This window comes from Paramisgurnus dabryanus, chromosome 13 (genome assembly GCF_030506205.2).
Source record: "Paramisgurnus dabryanus chromosome 13, PD_genome_1.1, whole genome shotgun sequence".
Classification (NCBI taxonomy): domain Eukaryota; kingdom Metazoa; phylum Chordata; class Actinopteri; order Cypriniformes; family Cobitidae; genus Paramisgurnus; species Paramisgurnus dabryanus.
Genome location: NC_133349.1, coordinates 34,068,192 through 34,087,645, shown reverse-complemented (window position 1 = coordinate 34,087,645; position 19,454 = coordinate 34,068,192). Strand labels below are relative to the sequence as shown.

The 19,454-nt window shown below is 37.4% G+C and overlaps 1 protein-coding gene across 1 annotated transcript in view; it reads right to left on the bottom strand.

The window, feature by feature from the left end:
• Positions 1–1,473: 1,473 nt before the first annotated feature.
• The window catches only part of ibtk (inhibitor of Bruton agammaglobulinemia tyrosine kinase), a 28,253-nt gene continuing 10,272 nt past the window's right edge, over positions 1,474–19,454 (bottom strand). The window contains exons 5-28 of the mRNA XM_065246376.2: positions 18,514–18,624; positions 18,253–18,423; positions 18,036–18,153; positions 17,512–17,692; positions 17,220–17,343; positions 15,443–15,620; positions 15,178–15,328; positions 13,935–14,555; positions 12,242–12,328; positions 12,075–12,157; positions 11,706–11,743; positions 11,518–11,614; positions 11,334–11,435; positions 9,691–9,808; positions 9,428–9,488; positions 9,227–9,351; positions 8,995–9,131; positions 8,306–8,445; positions 7,107–7,222; positions 6,899–6,985; positions 6,510–6,659; positions 6,139–6,333; positions 2,654–2,786; positions 1,474–2,260 (exon numbers count right to left, since the gene is read on the bottom strand). Of these exons, the coding sequence (XP_065102448.2) occupies positions 2,135–2,260; positions 2,654–2,786; positions 6,139–6,333; positions 6,510–6,659; positions 6,899–6,985; positions 7,107–7,222; positions 8,306–8,445; positions 8,995–9,131; positions 9,227–9,351; positions 9,428–9,488; positions 9,691–9,808; positions 11,334–11,435; positions 11,518–11,614; positions 11,706–11,743; positions 12,075–12,157; positions 12,242–12,328; positions 13,935–14,555; positions 15,178–15,328; positions 15,443–15,620; positions 17,220–17,343; positions 17,512–17,692; positions 18,036–18,153; positions 18,253–18,423; positions 18,514–18,624 (3,450 nt within the window). The 3' untranslated portion in view covers positions 1,474–2,134. The remainder of the gene's footprint in view (positions 2,261–2,653; positions 2,787–6,138; positions 6,334–6,509; positions 6,660–6,898; positions 6,986–7,106; positions 7,223–8,305; positions 8,446–8,994; positions 9,132–9,226; positions 9,352–9,427; positions 9,489–9,690; positions 9,809–11,333; positions 11,436–11,517; positions 11,615–11,705; positions 11,744–12,074; positions 12,158–12,241; positions 12,329–13,934; positions 14,556–15,177; positions 15,329–15,442; positions 15,621–17,219; positions 17,344–17,511; positions 17,693–18,035; positions 18,154–18,252; positions 18,424–18,513; positions 18,625–19,454) is intronic.

The window sequence follows — 19,454 nt, the reverse complement described above, 5'->3', positions numbered from 1 at the left end:
AAATTCTGTCATAATGAATAAATAAATGGATAAATTCAGTTAAACTTTATTATTAAAATCATTGTTATATCAATGACTGCAACTAACTAATCTCAGATAAGAACGAGCCTACAGGAAATGCGCAGTGGAATTTAGCGACGTAGGTTGCGTTTCATTGATGTTTCAGCCTGCGAGGTTTTAAACATTCGTTCCTTAAATGCAACTAACACGAGCTTAGTAATATTCATTAATAAAGTCTGATTTATCTTCGCAGTTCGCTTTTGTGTCTTTGTTTCCCCTGATGATAATAGTTACAGTGACCGTACTTGATCGTGTGTGTTGCATTTAAGGAACGAATGTTTAAAACCTCTCAGTCTGAAACATCTATCAAGGAAACGCCACGTGTGTCCCTGAATTCCACTATGCTTTTTTTTCCATTTGCAAGCTAAAGCCATTCGCCTTAGATAACTGGGTTTATTCATGATTATCAGGTTTATTAGGATTGTGAGTTGATGTAATAGTGAAAGTTGCATGTGTACAGTATAATACATGCAATAATATGCCTATAGGAAGCCGTAATAAATAAGTGAATAAATAAATAAAAAGCAGCAGGAAATCATTCACAATAAGGTATAGTGTGGAGTCCCCCCAGTTATGCCATCCTGGCGCAGGGCCTAAAGGCAAGGCAAGTTTATTTGCATTGCACATTTCATATGCTTTGTGCTTACCATCATTTATCAAAAAATGTCATCAGAAAAAAGAAATTCGTACAGGCCCAGAACAACACAAGGATGAGAAAATTACAGAATTTTCATTTTTGGGCGAACTATCCCTTTAAATGTTTTTTTTTAACTGTACACAACAGGCAGAAAGGTTCACAGGGTTCGCTTTATAAGACTGATAAATAAAACTTGAGCTAGTGTTTTTTATGCTATGAAGTGAACTGATCATATTGTGCTACAATAAATGAAATATCTGATGAATCTGGCACCTCAAAAAAATAGTTTAGAAATTAAAATAAATATCTTATTAACCAAACGGAGAACTCCTAACTCTTAAGATCACCACAGGCAGTAAACTGGGAACGGTCGACAGCTGGAGTACATAATATGAAATTTATAACAGGAAACAGGAATCAGTTTGGAGTGTTTGTTAGAGGAATGCAGAATATTATAAACTATACAGACCCCGTTCATGATACATTAGATACTTTCAATGTGCTCACGTTAAACAATACCTTATTACGTAAACAAATATGATACTACTGTAAGTGCACCTGAATGAGACACACTGCTAATATACACTAGAAACACAGGCAATAAAAATATATATATGTGAAATGTGTTTCTATCCATAAGAAATCTATAAGAAATGAGAACACTGGGTGGTCGTCTGTGTGTGATGACAAATGAAAAAAAAAACTGCCCGGACTCATACCATTAAGCCTAATATATGAATTATGACCGACCATAAAAAACGTACAACACTAATGCACATATTCAACTCTTTATTGCATGCCACCACAAAAATCTTAACATTCAGCAAATAAAACTAAAGTATTTCAATGACAATACTGCCTGTAGTACCAGTCACGATCTGACAGTGACAAACAAAAAAAAACTACCATTATATCCATAGCCAAAAAAAGCAGCATGATATTTTATGAAGACTGAATGATACATTACATTAAATGCAGATTTGTTCATCTGTCTTTAACGTCCTGTGCACAACAATGAATTTATAAGCTCCTTCAAACAGCCCTTGAGTGCAGCCAAATAAAATCTTTATTGCTTTTATGGCTGACTGGAGTTTCTTCATATTGTAACAACGTGTGAGGAGTTTGTGCTGTGCACAGTGATATATTTCTCATACACACACTACCCGGGATACGCATATCATTTCAACATGGGGTTATATATATATATATATATATATAAACAAAATACAAATATCATTTGGCAAATCCGCTCTGATTAGTATGATCAAGTCCACCTGATATTCCAGTCTTTTCCCTTAAAAGGAAAACAGCATAGCCCAGGAAAAAAGCAAATCAAAATTATTTGGCAAGCAGCAAATGAGAAGCAGTTTGCATACTGCAGAATAAGGTGGGAAAATAGGAGACAGCTTGCAAATGGAGCGTGTGTGAGTGTTAATATCAGTGTTTGTTCCAGGTGGGGATGGCGATTGGACCTTGAGGGGATCTCTCCACCACTATCAGCTCCTCTGGATTATTAATGGCTTGGTAATGGAGTAACAGGTCTTGAATGGCTCGTTCTTCAATCTACAGCAAAGATGAGAGACAGATGTTTTTAAACATTTTGATTTGACTCTTGTTCTGGTTCTACCAAAACACTGACCCTGCTATCAACATCTGTTTTGGGTAATCTGATCATAAGTGAACAGCACTAAAGGATGCTATAAACAGGGTGCAAACATTTCTAAAATATATAAACTACCGCATCCCATTCATCTAGCGGTTTCAAATGTTGTAAGAAGAAAATAAGTGCTCTTGGGTTGGAAAAGCTTTTGCAGTATATTTGGTATCAACATGCAATCACAAAGCAGAAGTTTGAATTCTTGTTTGAAGCGGAATTTAAAAACTTTATGATTCATCATCATATAGGACTGATGTGTGGAGTGATGTAGTGGTCAAAGTCAGAGATGATCTCTATACCTGAATGAGCGCTAGCGGTTTCTCACGGCTACGGATCAGCGCAGCTTCCTGTTTCCTCTCCTCTTCCAGAATGGATGCAAATGCGACAGTAGAGGTGGAGGGTGGGCTGCCCACCGCCCGCAGCACCCAAGGCCTAATGGGAGAAAACATAAGAAAACAGGGTTACAGAAAAACACTCAACGATTTCTTATTATTAATAATATTTACAAACTAGGATCAGAATATAATGAAACATGCATCACTGATGCAGTACATTTAATCTACAGTAGGTGTCAGTAGTATTATGGAATGTCGTTTAATGGCAATTCGCCCCTCCTAAGTTTTTGGAAATCTTGATTTATTATTTTGCTAAATAGTTTATACAGAATTTTTCACTGTATTTCTAGTGCCATAATAACAATTGTGCATGTTTAATATTATGTGTTACCAAATATTGAAAGGTCTGCTGTGGGGATGTTGAGCAAGTTGTCTTATGTATTAGTCTGATAGTAGTAAGTCATTGTAAAGAATCCACAAGAAATCTGACATGATTGCAGTCTGATCTCAGAGCAGCAATACACGTCAGGTTCATTTAACCCACTGTGTTTACGATTGCATGCTAAAAGCAAGCAAAGTGCCATGGCAAAGAACATCTGAGACACAAGTCTGCCCTTATCAACAGAGATTACAATCACAGAGAGGCAGCAGAGCACCTGTTGATAAATATTCAGACCTCTGCTTTAACACTGGAGCCCAGCGGGCAGCTGAGAGCAAACGAGCAAGAGATAAACCTACAGGCTCACTTAGGTAAAAAAAACTACAGTCAGAGATCCTGTACAGCAGAACATCACTGTATGTATGGAACACATCTTCTGTTTATTTCTGAAATGTGGTCCAAATACATAAATGTTTGTATTAACTATATAAACAGGTTTATCTTTAAGTGTACATCTCATCTGCAGAAATGGAGTCACTTAAAATAACTTCAAACTCAGGGTAGTTACTCTTTTCAAAGAGTGAACAAAACCTAAACAATTTTAACAAAAAATGTACATCTTGTCCTAAACTCCTTCAATCCTACTGAATCTACAGACCCCACCAACTAAAAGATTATTTTTAAACCGTTAGACAGAAGTGCCACCTAGTGGAAAATAAACTGAAGCACTAAAAATAATCTCTCACTAATAAGATGTTCAACATAGGGAGCAACCAAATCCATCATACAGTAGACACAGTTATGGAGGACCAAACCTGCAAAAATAAATTTTAATAAATACAATTGTACATTATGTATATTAAGAGATACCTGTGCCCTTGACTAAAAAATAAACAAATAAATAAATTAGTAAACTACTGCCCCACATGGGGGCTGACAAATGGGTGATATGCCCCATTTTGAAATCGTCAGAACACTAATTGGGTGTGGTGCAAGTCAAATATGAACTTACACAAAAAAAAAAAATGACTTTAATTATTATTTTTGTCTTGTTTTAAGTAGAAATTATCTTCCAATGGGGTGAGAAATTTTTGCTTAAATTAAGTGTTTAAGAAAAAATAATTTATTACTTATTTTTAGATTTTTTTTCTCACCCCATTGGCAGATATTTTTGCTTGTTTTATGCACAAATTCACTTAAATTGTGTAGTTTTTGTCTAATAACTAGACTTAGTTTCTTATGTCATTTTGCTTATCAAGAAAAAGCAGAATTTTGGGATATTTCTACTGAAAACAAGACAAAAATACTAAGTAAGAAAGTCATTTTTTGCAGTGTAGTCCCTTTCTTTCTATCTTTCTTTTCCTTTAAACACCATCCCAGCTCCTAAGGCCATATTCATGGTGAGAATAAAGTGTGATTAAATAAAGTAAGACTAGAAAATATGTTTAAAATGAATTTCCTCTAAAAATCTTAGAACTATGTTTGGATTACTTAGTCACTTACACACTCATCTCTTGCGTGTCATTTTGTAAAAGCACAAGATGTCACTGCTGTGGCCTAAGGACATTTTGTGTCTAGCTATAGCAATCAAGCAAAGAGTGCTTAAGTAAAACATGTTTGAGCCTGTATGAGACAAAGATAAGGGCTGTTTACACAAAAAAACAGAGAGCTACTAAAATGAGCCGCTCTGAGAAACAGCCAATAATAGTAGAGCTCACCTTATTTGAAAGAGTAATGAATAATGATGTTAAGAAGCTTCACCATTCTGGGCACAAATCCTACAGGGTTGTAGATGGACATTTAAAACAGAAGGTATGTGACTTAATTAAGTGCAAATATGATCCAGAGACTATGTAGATATCAGAGAACAATGTACCATATTGTATCAATGCATTCTTTAATAAATAAATAAATTTATAAATAAATGGGTGAAAAATCTAAATATTATAAAAAGAGTTTTTTTTTTACGTCATTGCACATTTATTTTAGTATTTATTCATTTTCGTTTTTATAAATTTTTTGTACATTTATTCATTTAAAATGTTTGCAGGCTTGGTTCTCCATACACAATACCAATGGAATGGAGGCTTCATTATTTAATAAAGATGCCCTACCATTTGGAAAAATGTTGGTGCTGCAAAGTATCCTTTATGAAAAGACAAACCCAGAATACATTGTAACAGGTTCAGTGAAAAATTAAAAGATATAGCACATGGGCACAGATGTGGCATATGAAATATACATAATCTTGTACTAGTGCTGGGTGATACACCGGTTTAAATTGGTAAACCATTTTGAATTACACAGTACGAATAAAAAAAAGGCATACTGGTAGAAGTGTAATGGCAGTGCAATGCCTGTTCACATTTGTGTGACCTATGGTATAATATACGCAAGGTTTAAAAAATGTTTAGACTGTAGCACTTCTCTCTGCCACCCACACTGTACACAGACCCTCACATATAGGCGCACGTGTAAAAATGAACTACACTTCAGCCTTTAGTCTGGTTTTAATATATGCACAAGTTTAAGAATAGGAATAACCTGCATGCAAGCTTTTTAAAACTTATATACCATTTTTGCATTACTTTTAAAAATGGTCATATATAAGAGACTGTGGGAAAAGGTCAGGATGTATCCACTTTTCTACAACTATACCATGAAAGGGTACAAGGATTTTTATTTTTATTCAAGTTTTAATTAATTAATGCCATCACCCCTGTAAACCTAGGCCTGTAGAGGTAATGCATGCATCCAAAGCCTATGTTCATGTTTGAGTAAAAATGAAGTATGCTTTGCAAGGCACGCAGACGAGAGATCAATCTTACTGATGTGTGATATGCATAATAATTTGGAATGCAGTGTAAACCTATAAGTAACACAAAACATTAACTTTGGCTTGACTATTTTTTGACACTTCCAAAAGTCGTTTTCATATTTGCCCATAAAAATTGTATCAAAATGAAAATTAACCACATTTAAGGCCTAACCCCACTAATAAAATGACACACATGCATGATGTAATGAGATCACATGACAACAATGTAGCATTCAGTGACTTGTTCCTTACCCCGCTGGTTTCTCTGTGTCGCTGACCTCGGCACATTTAAACGTCACTCTTTTGGCACATATGGCAGCTCCAGCAGTAGCCACTGGACTCCTAGGGGTCACTGGAGAAATTGGAGAGGGTTTCCCAAGCCTCTCCTCCTGCACTAAAAGATCCCGAAAGGAACAGGAAGAGGGTGGAGACTGAACCGCTGTTGACCTAAAAAACAACAACAACAGCATATGGTATTCAAGTAACAAATGAGAGGGTCAATTCATTTTCCATTTCTGGGTTAACTATTCCTTTAAGAAACAACTTCCAAACTACTATGAAATAAAACGGATATATTGGAAGTTAGCCACATGATGGAATGAAATAAATCAAATGGTTCTCACCAGGCCTTCGCAGGTTTGACTGGAGTAACAGATGGAGATTTGGGAGACATGATCTCTGTACTTCCCTCTCTGGAAGCCAAAGCCATCATCTTCCTCTGCTTCTGAGACAACTTACTGGAGATGACTGTTACTTTACTGCTGCTGCCTGATCTATTGAAAAACAACACACAGAAAATTATTATGGATGAGTGTATATATATATATACACTGGACTTTGCACGTAGCATTGCTTTTCCCTGTTGTCTGCCAACCATATTAGACTGGCGCTCCATTTTCATTTTCTCAAAAAAAAAAAAAGAAAAAAAACTATACTACTTGACATGACGCAAGTCATTTTTTGAAATCTGCATACACGTTCATTAGGTGGATTACAATCATTTACAACTTACGAGTTGGGACTTTTAGGTGTGGCACCCAGGTTCAATGAATTGGCCTCCATCTCCATGATAGCCCTGAGGTCCAGGACCGGAGCAGGTCTAGAGAATAAAGTGAACTTTGCTATCACTCAATACTTACAGAATACCCAATGCAACTCCAAATTAACAACTACTCAAGAGACAAAAAGCATAAATGCCCTTCAAGCTGAAAATTACTGACCTTGTTTTGACCATAGGAATGGGTTCAGGGGTGGAAGCTTGAGGGGGCATGGAGCCATTTTTTAAAACCGGGGTCCCAGGAGGAGTCTTTAATCCTGTTGGTCCCAGGCCATCCTCCTGGAGCACAGGTACAGTTCAATAATAAATTAAAACTCATCTATTTACACTTCAGATTTAAGAGCAAATTCATTTTTGTTACTCATAGTTACTGCATGGCTTATAGAAGACTAACGGAAAAAAGGATATAATAAACTTCTGTTATTCATTATAAAATTGACAATAAACTGAAATCATATTACACCGTACAACATTTAACAAAACCATTGTAATCAATATAATATTACACAAACAGTATGAAATGCATGCCTTTTAGTGACGGTCTGAAATTCTGAGCCAAAACCGAAAATTCTGTTTGCTCTTGGCCATGAGCTGAGAATGACCCTTAAAAAAAAATTGGCCTAATTGTGTTAAAATTTATGAAATTAAAATCTAATATGGAGTTGGAAAAACTACAAACCAACAAAAGAATCATTTTAAACACACCTAAATTGGACAAAAGTAAAGCAATATTAAAATGTTGTTACTAAATATTATAGGGATGGGACGATAACCGGTTTCACCATTAACCGCGATAAAATGTCCTGATGGTTAGTATTATCGTTTAAAATGTAATTATCGTTACAACCGTGTTTGATTACCGTGGTAAATCCTGTCCAGCCATAATTTTTTGCACAAGGCGGCATTTAAGGGATAATGTATTGCATTCATTCATGGTAAACTTATTAGACAGGTTTATTTCTTTTTTACCACAGAAATAATTTCAGGGACATAAAATTTCAAAAATAAAATGTTTTCAGTGTGTGTATCAGTTCTTTTTGAACATTTCCATCTCATTTTAACAAAACCATGATAATATTGATAACCCGTGAAAATTTTGGTCACTATAATCATGATATAAAATTTTTCCCCATTACTGAATATCCAGTATACTAGAGAAACATTGAAGCCTGTTTACAGGCAGTGGCGCATCATGCAGAACTTGTGTATCATTTTGGATTTGCACACAATGCTCATGATTTGCCTTTGTGTGTAGTGCTGTGATGATGGCTTGGTTCTCAGAGCACCACTTATTTTCGGCCAAACATTTTAGGTGCCCGAAATTTCAGTGCATCACTAATGCCTATGCTATAATGTTATTACCTGGGCATCAGGCCTGTCCTGAAAGACAGGTGACTGTAGGTCTCTAGGGCTGCCCACCCCCATATAACTTCCCTCTGAGTCAGATGTGATGAGCTCCTGTAAAGACTCCACTGAACTGGCCTTCACTGAATGTCTCAAATCTGTAAAAAAAAACAAACACACAAACTCACTTGAAATAATCTCTCAAACGCCACACGGGCACAAGAGTTACATTATTACGTTACATAACCACTGGTTGCTAGGGCACTGTAATTTGGTTACTAGGGTGTTCTGGGTTGTTGCTATGGTGTTGTAATATAATTACTGACATGGGTGCTAGCAGAGCTATGCCATGTAATTGTTAGTGTGTAGTTGTTCTGTGTTGTATTAGGGCATAAAGTAGTTTTGTGGGTGTACAGGATCATTTTAAGGAGTTGCATACTGGCTGAAGGGCAAGGGCCAGCCCAAATACTCAAATTATGGTTCATAGATCCCTCCAGTAATGTAATATTTTTCATTCATTTTTTTATTAAATTAATACTGAAATAAATTTAAGCTATAAGTTCTATAGAAAGTTAGGTTTAGGGTTGAATTAATACAGCACAGGTCAATAATACTGTATAAATAAAGTAATGGTGATGTTCCCTTAATATACAATAAATAACACTAACTAGTGGTGTTGGCTATGGAAGTAAGGCGAGTAAGTTTACCTGAAGTGGGCGAGCTCTGCGTGACATTAATAGGAGAACTCTGTATGATATCAGAGAGATTGTATCCACCGGAGCTGTTGGAGCGTCGTCGTGGTTTTCTCTTTGCCCTGATCTTGGCCTTCTTCAGCAGATTATCACTACAGCAAAGACAGTGAGAACTCCATTTAAAATGGACGATCATTTCCCATCCACATTTCAATATTTCACAAACTCAGTTTGACAGAATTCACACCTGGAGAGGTCCAGATCAGAGCCGCTTTTACAATCCACGGCAGAGTCCCACTCTCGCTCCTCGTAGGCGCTGAGATCAGGAGCGTTGGAGTACGGCGTGATGAGACGTCTCTGCATGGCTGGGATCTGTCAGAAGAGGTCGTCGTCAGAATCACTGAGCAGCGCTTTAACGAACCAGAGAAGATTGATGAATTAAACTTACCGTTCTCCTGTAAGCTGCGGTCAGGTCAAGCAGAACATCATCGCTCAGGATCTCCAAAGCTCTGACAGACAGACAGATAAATGAACAAAACTGGAAACAGCGACATCTGTCTTTTAAATTCTTTTGCAATTATTTACACCCACAATAAGCAGGCTCTTATACTGCACCCCAGTCACTGCTTCAATAATTCATATTTTTGTATTAACATTTATTATACTTAATGTAAGGGGTGAAGAATTTATGCAGCAGGTGTTTAATCTTACTTGTATTCAAGCAGTGCCGTCATGTTGAGGACAATAAACTGCTGGCAAGACAGTTTGAGCTGCTCGGCGTTGTACAAGGTGGCAAACTCCAGTATTTCGGCTGCATTCTTCAGTGTCACTGCACAACACAACACAACATCCATTTATTAAACAAACTGTTAAAGTATCGTGGTCGTGGTTAGTAGCATGTTTAAAGAGAAGAAAGGTGATAAGAGTGAGTTGGTGCTACTGATGACTTGAGGACTTTAGCTAAGTAGAAAGCAGTAGAAATGTTTGGTTTCGACTTATTTGATGTTTCACTGAAGAACAACTGACCTATGCCTAAGCCACGCCTCTAAACACGATGAGCCAATCACAGTGCACATAGCAAACCAATACACTGTGACATTTTTCCTTCCACGTCCATTGTAATTTCATTAGTTTTTATATGTTTTCTCTTGTCATTTTAAGTTTAAAATGGTCAAACTTTGCGCATGGGGTACATGCAACTCCGACACTAGGTATCCCGAAAGGCTGGGCGACGGCGTGAATTTTTAACCCTTTCCCGAGCCACATCAACTGAGATAAGTGTCTGCTTAATCCAGATGAAGTTATTTGGTAGACCACAACACCACCTAAACGTGGATAAATTAATTAAACAAGGATGTCTACATCTGTTCTAAGGCAAGTCAACAGCGTATTTGAACGTTATCTTTAACATTAGAAAACATTAACGTTAGCTTCTAGCTGCGTTGTACATCATGTCACTTAGCTTCATTAAATGTTATTTGTAATAGCAATGTTGTGCCGAATGTTTCATGTAAATACTATAGCACCAAATAATGGAGAGGTAACTTACTCTTGGTAAAGATGGAAGGCTTGTACTGGAAACGTATGCTGAAGCAACAATAAAATTATTGATATAACCCTCCAATGCATAGTTTAGGCCCTTTTGGTGACTTCGAGGTGATATATAGTCTTTCTGTCTCCAAATAAATCATCAATTGCCTCCTGTGAAATGTCTCCTACTGTGACAGCTGCCATAGCGCCTATCACCGAATGTTGATTGTTTATCGGAGTAAGTGGAAGGGCGTGGCTTAGCCATAGGTCAATTATGCAGATTTGAAATGAATTATGCAGATAAGCACATAACTAGTTGAATTTTCTTTTTTGGGGGGTGAGGTACTCCTTTATGCCACTAGAGGCAGTTTTAGCACTGTTGCGGTAACCACAATCCCGTATGGCTGCGCTACTGACAAGCCAACCGCATGAATGACAAGAAACCGCAACAACCGCTGTGTCCACGTTAAATTCATGGAGCTAAGCCCTTCTTATTACACATCCATCATACATGTATAATAAAGGCCAAAAAATTGTCAAGAGTTAAGAAAGTAATTTAATGTAATGCTATTCATATTTCATGAAATCATACAGTTTATGTGTGACAAGCCTTGAGCACGCAAAGTAAAAATGATATTATCGTCCTCTGTCTCTAAATGCAGTTTTAAAGTTTAAAATAAACTGATCAACACAAATACAAAGTGTCACGATGCAACTTATTGCTAAAAAACATTACGACCAAATGTAACGCAGGTGGCTTTATTGTTAACGGACTAAAGACTTAAACTGCGACAGCCCTAGGCAGTTTATCCTCATATACTTACAGTTTTCAGTAATGGCGACCTCACAGATCTCCTTCAGCCTAGTGATCAACAACTGATCAGCCACCACCAGCACATTACACACAAACTCCACATTCACAGACTCTAGAAAAGAGAAATACAGACATGGATTAGACAAGTGAAACTAATACCCATAGGAGATTAACATAAAATCTGTGTTTGATACCTCTGACAGTTGTAGACTCATCAGTGTAGATGTACTCCAGAATAACCTGTAAGATCTCAGAGGGGATGGGCATATCTAGTGCAGTGCAGCTGGTGGCCTGAAGGGGGCAGAAGACACATACACATAAATCACAAACAAAACCATTACAGTTCAAGATGATTTATTTAGGATGTTTTGTGTTTAAATACCTCTATCCAGGGGCTGCCCAGCATACTGTTAAAGTACTCTAAAAACATTAAGAGATAGATCATGTTTATGGCAATTCACAAAACTAATTGACCTGTAAATTAACATCCTGTCATTTAGTCACTCTTACGCCCTTCCACATTTTGATTTGACTTTCTTTCTTGTCAAACATGTACAAACACGTTTTAAGCATATTGTGAATGTGAATAGGGACTGGGGCTCTAGAAACCCCAAACAAAACTGAAAAATCATAAAACATTTTGGAACAACTTGAAAATCATTCTGCTCCTCCATGCTCACATACTTCAGGATCTACTCTGAACAAATTTTAAAGCGACGGACATGCGTAATGTAAACTCAGTTCCTCTTACCCAGTCGAGCACACAGAACACATTTATGACAGGGAAACTCCTTCCCGTCCTCAGACCTCAGTGTGACGTCACAGAGATAAGAGCTGTGGACACACAATCAGATTTTAAATCAAAAGAGCACAAAAGTAAAAATTACTTAACAGATGATTTACAATTAAACAACGCACCTTTTCTTCTGATTGAATCGTGGCTTGTTGCTGGTCTTCCTCTGCACCACATTAATCTTTCCATTTTCATACTTCACTCCATCAAGCCTAAATATTCATAAAATGCACATTTATATGAAAAAACCTTACTTACCCTCATGAATAGCAGTGTGAGCATTGTTACTGCACTCATTTTTAAAGGGATACTCCACTTTTTTTGAAAATATGCTCATTTTCCAGCTCTCCTAGACTTAAACATTTGATTTTTACAGTTTTAGAATCCATTCAGTTGATCTCCGAGTCTGGCGCTAGCACTTTTAGCATAGCTTAGCATAATCCATTGAATCTGATTGGACCATTAGCATCGCGCTCAAAAATAAACAAAGAGTTTCGATATTTTTCCCATTTAAAACTTGACTCTTCTGTAGTTACAGCGTGTACTAAGACCGACAGAAAATGAAAAGTTGTGATATTCTAGGCAGATATGGCTATGAACTATACTCTCATTCTGGCGTAATAATCAAGGACTATGCTGCGTACCATGGCTGCAGGAGGCACAATGATATTACCCAGCGCCCGAAAATAGTCCCCTTGGTAACTTTTCAGGACCCCTATTTATAAGCTGCTGCTTCTTGGGAGTCACAATAGTACTTATTTGTATCTGCTGCATTGAAATGTAGTGTACAATGCAACATGTGTAATTGTTAGGTGATGCACCGATGTATCGGCCGCCGATATTTATCGGCCGGTTTTTGATGAATTTGAAACCAATCGGCATATCTGCAATAGCACGAGAAAGGCCGATACCGATTGTTTATTAATTAACTGCATAAAGCAATCCATTATATGTAAAAAAAATAAGTTAATGTCGTTAATAAAATAAATGCTGAATAGCAAAAACCACTTTTGAAGGTTGTCATGTTGTCTTATTATATTTGTTTTAGCTTAATTTGTGCCTCTCTTATTATGTTGGTCAGTTGAATGTTAATTAGATCCAATCCGTGTTCAGGTAAAAATAATTTGATGCAGAAATAAACCAGCTAATAGACCAACTGTATAGTATTGTATAAAAGTGTTTAATATCGGTATCGGCCAGAAGTTGTCTGTTTAAATCGGTATCGGCCCAAAAAAATCCTATCGGTGCATCCCTAGTAATTGTGATAGTGAAATAAACTTGAAACTTTCAATAGCAGGGGACTATTTTCGGGCATGTCGGCATGTCCGTCTTAGTACACTTAGTTAAATGCTAAGATCCCCTAAAGGTAAACCATATGGAGAAAAATCCTGGAATGTTTTTTTCAAAAATCTTTATTTCTTCTCGACTGAGGAAAGAGATAAACATCGTGGATGACATGGGGGTGAGTAAATTATCAGAATTTTTTACGTTTTTTATGAAAGTGGAGTCATCCCTAAAGGGGCAGTTTCCCAGACAGGGATTAGACTAGTCCTAGACTAAAATAAATGTAAGAGGTTACACTGACATGTCTTAAAATACATCAGTGCCCTCTGTTTAGCCTCAAAATGTCCAGCAGTAATGTTTTTAGTAAGGCATGTTTGTTAAAACTAGTTGTATTTCCTAATTAAACTGAGGTCTAGTCCTGGCTTAAGCTAATCCCTGTCTGAGAAACCACTCCTAAGTGTTTGGGTTGACACAGTCTATGGCCAAGTGAAATGTTACAAAAACACAAAAGTGGTCTTTCTCTCATGATCTCACCGTGCTGACAGACTCCCCAGGCCCAGTTTTTTGGCAACGCCCTGCAGCATCTTCACAGGGTTTTGTCCAGGTTCACCAATACTACCACTCTTGCCCTTTTTCCCAGACTTTGCGCTCTTGTTCTTGGGTTTATCCGTTTCCTCCCGGGCCGGAGCAGGAATGGAGCGGTAAACTTCCAGTGCAGAGCGGTGCTCCAAGCCCAACACCTGCAGACTGTGAATCAGTTGCTGTGAATGTTCAGCATCAGAGCCATGACTGGAGCGCGGGACGCTCGGCCTAACGCCGTGCACCAGCATCTCACAGGAGTCTGTGTAGATGAAGTTCAGAGCGTGCTCCAGCATCTCAGGAGGAACCTTCTCCAATACCAGCAGGTCACAGCCCACAGCGTCTTCCCCCTTCTTCACCTCACCATCTCCAATATTTTCTTTGCAGCTCTCCGGCAGAAGTGCTTTACGAAAGAAGTCGGATTTCATGGAGAGGATGTATTTGTGCGCTGGGAACGTGCGATCGCCGGCCTGCAGAGTTACGTCGTGGATGCTGTCAGTCTCATCAGCTTCGGCCAGGAGACGTTGGAAGTGCTGAGAGAATGTGGACTGGGAAACACTGGGCACTTCGTACAGGCTGAAAAAAGTTAACACAAACAGTCAAAATAAATGATAGACAACACATGTATAGGGATGGGTATCGTTTGGTTTTTGTCCAATACTGTTGCCAAATCGATACTTTTAAAATAGTACCAGTCCCTAAACGGTGCTTTAACAAATACTTTGAAAGAGTGAGTCACAAAAAGATGGTAGATTAAAAGTACAGCATAAAACACAACGAAAATTCTTCTTTGTTGTAATTTTGTTATAATTAAGGATTTGCCTAAAGCACAATCATATTTTAAGCCCTGTGTTCTTGATTTCTTAGTTATATTTCTTTATGAGATTTCTGATGTGTATTAAATGAGAACAGTCCACTTTAAGGTCAGTAAAATTTTTTACAAAATGACTGGTTTGACGTTTTTTTAATCAATATAAAAAAAAAAAAGGACAAACTCACCTAAGTTAAGTGAAGAAATTAAACTTTTAATATTAAGTCCTATGTATTATCAAATCTTTCCGGCTTTAACATTCACGTGATTTTTTAAAATTATTTACACCATATAAGTGCAGTATAATTTAAGTAGCGATCATGTGCTAATTATAAAAAAAAGTTCAGACAATTTCCTTTGTGGATGTATGAAAACAGTAACCTGCACCTTGTTTTGGGATCAGACTGCAACACCCCAAAATTGCGGCCCTTAGAATCAATGGTGATGGAGACGGCTCTGTGGATGTAATGAAGCTTCTCCAGACGGATCCGTTCATAAACACCACTGCTGTCTGAGGAACCAGACACCTCCAAACCATCTGAAACAATGGAGCATTGCGATTTTGAAGAGACAGGTATAGTTATCTTGATATAAAATGAATCCTACCGTGATATCATGTTTTTTACAGTAATATATTGGTATATCTTTTGACCTTTTTTGTCCACAGCTTTCTTGTACTGGCCAAGCCACTGTCCACTAAATCCTTCTCCATCCTGGGTGACAAACATCATGTTGGTCTTACTCAGAGCAATGTCTGACATAAAGACCTGTCGCGCATACGCCCAGCGGCACTGTCTCACTGCCATGCCTGTGGAGCGCCAGCAAAACACCTACAAGATAAATGGATAAAGAAAGAGGAAAGCCAAATAAATAAATGGGTAAGTGGTTGGTTCAGTGTCCTGGGTAGATGCTAAGGTGTTTCTTGATGGAAACGTGGTGGTTGCTTACTGATCTAAATGTATAGAAGATTTCAATGAGAAAAAAAATCAATGAGATTTTTACATACATTGGGCACATTGCAACAATCAGTTTATTTTCATTAACCACATTTTAAAGCAAAACAATTTAGTTTATTCAGAATATCCACCATAAAAATTTGTAATAGTAATAATGCAAAAAAAAAAAACCATACAATTCATAATGAGACCTAAAAAACACTTCAAGCTGAATTATGTAAATTAAACAATTAAGTTGAAGTTTAACAATTTTCCTAAAAAAGAAAAAAGCACACTAGCGTTGAACTGTAAAAATGCAAAATCATTAAATGCTTATTCAGACTTGGAGCTTGGCCTAAGGGCTGGTAAAGCTGATAGTGTTTTTATCAGGACTGTTCAGCCCCACTAAACTGAACATCTTAGTGAAACACATTACAAGCAGGTAGCAAGACGTCACAGTTTACTCTAGACTTAAAGCTATCACTTTAATAGACATGTTTTTTTTATTAGCATGGCTTTTTAAAGTGAAAGTGATTTTATTCAGCTAAATGGAGGTTTGCAACTTAAGTTTTGCCCACAATAGTAAACATAGTCCACCAACTATTATAAACGCCATATCAGATGGATCCTAATGGAGAAAATGTCTGTTTTATATTTATGTTTGAGTATTTTTGTGTTTAAATACTATTGTAATGTTGTTTAAGTTTTATTTTAATTGTATGAGCTTATTACAAAAGACAGGCTGTAATTTTAAACATCATATGGCGTTGTAATGGATTGAAGGCCAGTATGACGGGAGAAATCGGAGTGGATCAAATCATTTTTAGCCACTTAGTTTAGTTTGCTTCTTTAAAATGAATTTCATTTGATATAATTTGTGTCTTAATTTTAACCGATCTTTTGTTAATAAGTAATGCAAAAATCATTATCAAGTATCACTCAAAATAAAAACTGTTATTTTTGCTTCAAGTACAATACTGTTTAGTACTTTTTACTTGCATGCTTTCATTTTAAATTATAAAGACATTTCTGTTTGGTTAATAACATTAACCTATTCATCATTAAAATGTTGTATGAGGGAGCTATAACAATACAAGAATTTCACAAACACATTTTTAAAGGATCCAATATTACTGTTAGCGGAAAAATCATAGATATTATCCTGATATGAATTTTTGCCAATATAGCACACCCCTAAGCTGCACACATGCGCAAGAGGTAAACTTTTATTAATGTAATAAGTGATTTTACACTTAAGACAATTCACACACACACACTGGACAAGCACATGTTTCATGTGTTTATGATCGTGTCTAGTGTGGACGCAAATTGTTCATGAAATGCCAGTATAAACAAGGATATTTTGTATTTAAAAATGCCTCTTTAAAATGTTTTAAAATGCAGATGCTCTAATGTAAACACCACCTTAGATTGTGGGTTTAAGATTAGCGGTGTGTTCAGTTGAGCAAGAATATCCTTGCACATATTACTCACCCTTCCAGCTTCATCTAAAGCCAAAATGACCAGCGTCTCTCCTCCAGCATCATGCAGTAACTGAGGATCAACACGATGGTCCAAACTACCACCGTTCACAAGAACCTTCTTCAGATTCAGCTGTCTGGAAAACAAAACCAGAACAGCTTTTGACATGATCAGTACAAAGATAAATGATTTGCCTGTCAGTGCTTACAATATAACCGCAAGAGAAACCTTCACCAATTGATTTGCATGTTAGAGCGATTACAGTCAAACCCTGCAAAGCACACCGATTGTAAACTCCACTCACTTAGATGCCAGTTTCTTGCACTGATAATCCACCAGCAGGTAGACGTCTCCCTTTTCGGTCACGCACACGGTGGCCCCGTTGCTTGCTGCGGCCATGGCGATGGTCACATCCTTGTGATGCAAAGCAGACACCTGACGAGGGATAGTCACGCACTTCTCACCGTTGGGCTCCAGTTGGTAACCTGAATGTATCACAACAGTCAGCCAAACCGCAGCTTTTCATATGAGAAGAGGCAAATTAAGCAAAACCTCTGACATTCAGAGGTCCATAAAACATCATGAAACCCAATGAAGAGGATTTGTGTAAACATCTAATGCAGGCTACACACCAAACGCAAAGCATTGCATTCCTTGCTCCGGATTACTCACAGGATTTAACTTCGTGTCAAGTGAATTTTTTGCTTGAGTTGAATATTTTTAACTTGCGCGAAAGACACGTGCGAGACAAATAGCAAATAATAGTAACCAGCACTAATAACCGTATTGCGTCTGTAATAAACAGATCTAGGTGATAAAGCCTCTTACCTAGCTGGCCACCATTTAACCCTACGGTATACACTGCATCCCGGGTCCAAAGAACTGTGTGAAACCTGCCAGCCGCAACACCAATCACATTCCTCCCTTTCAGAGACTTAGATGTCACCTGTAGTCAACAGGAAATGACAACAAATGACTGTTGAAGAATGTAAACAAAATGCAAATGTCATGTGGCATTGACACAACCAGGTTGTATGAATCTGACCTGTTTGGGAACTTGGCTGGAGGCAGGTGGAGGTGCCAGACCCAGCTGATGGTGAGTGTTAAGCCCAAACGTGTAGACGTACCCTTCCTCTGTCAGAACCACGGTGTGATCTCGGGCTGCTGCGATCTGCGAGCAGTGTTGGGACAAAAGTCCGTCCACTATACGGGGAACCTGACATGAACAAGAATGCCACGTCTTATAAACAATGCAGAAATACATGCATCACCACCACACGTGAAGTGCAACACCATGTGGTCTCACCAGATACGTTTGTTCATCCCCATGTCCAAGTCGTCCACCCTGTCCATGTCCACACGTGTAAACCTGACCCTTCTGAGACAGAAAGACCGTGTGGAACTTGCACAAAACCACCTAAATAGTCAAAAAAAGAACAGAATGGCCACTATTAGGGATGCTAAACAATTAATCGCGATTAATCGTTAGCAGAATAAAAGTTTTTGTTTACATCACATATGTGTGTAAACTGTGTACAATAATTATGTATATATAAATATGAACACATTCATGTATAATTTTAAGAAAAAAAATGTATATATTAAGTATTTATATAATATAAATTATACATAAATATACAAATATATATACACATGAAAACATTTCTAAAACATATACATGCATGTGTGTACATTTATTTATACAAAGTTATTATGCACAGTTCACACACATATATGATGTAAACAAAAACTTTTTTTCTGCTAACGATTAATCGCGATTAATCGTTAAGCATCCCTAGCCACTATTATTTAAAAACACAGACACAAAGAAAAGCATTGACATCTTTTAAGCAGTTGCTCCAAGTATTCTAACATTTAATGAAGTTTATTTAACTAAGTTCGGGAGGAGCATGGTCATGTGATCCAACCAATCAGTGCAAAGAGGTGCCTATAAATGGCAGTCCCTCACCTCTGTCCCATGACAGATTTTTGCAGCATCCCTCCTCCACCCCATCACCTCACTCTCATCTAGATTCATTTATCACAATTAAAGAGAGGGGAGTACTCAGGGTTCGGGGCTAAAATTCCGAGCTCAGAGCCCTCTCCTCGGACAGCATGCCAAATATACTTTCTCTCATTCCCCATCGATTACATGTTGATGCAAACTCGTGAAAAACACATTTAAAAAAAGTGTCCGAACTAAATACAACCAAAATATCAAACCAAGTGGCACTAGTTTAAAGAAAG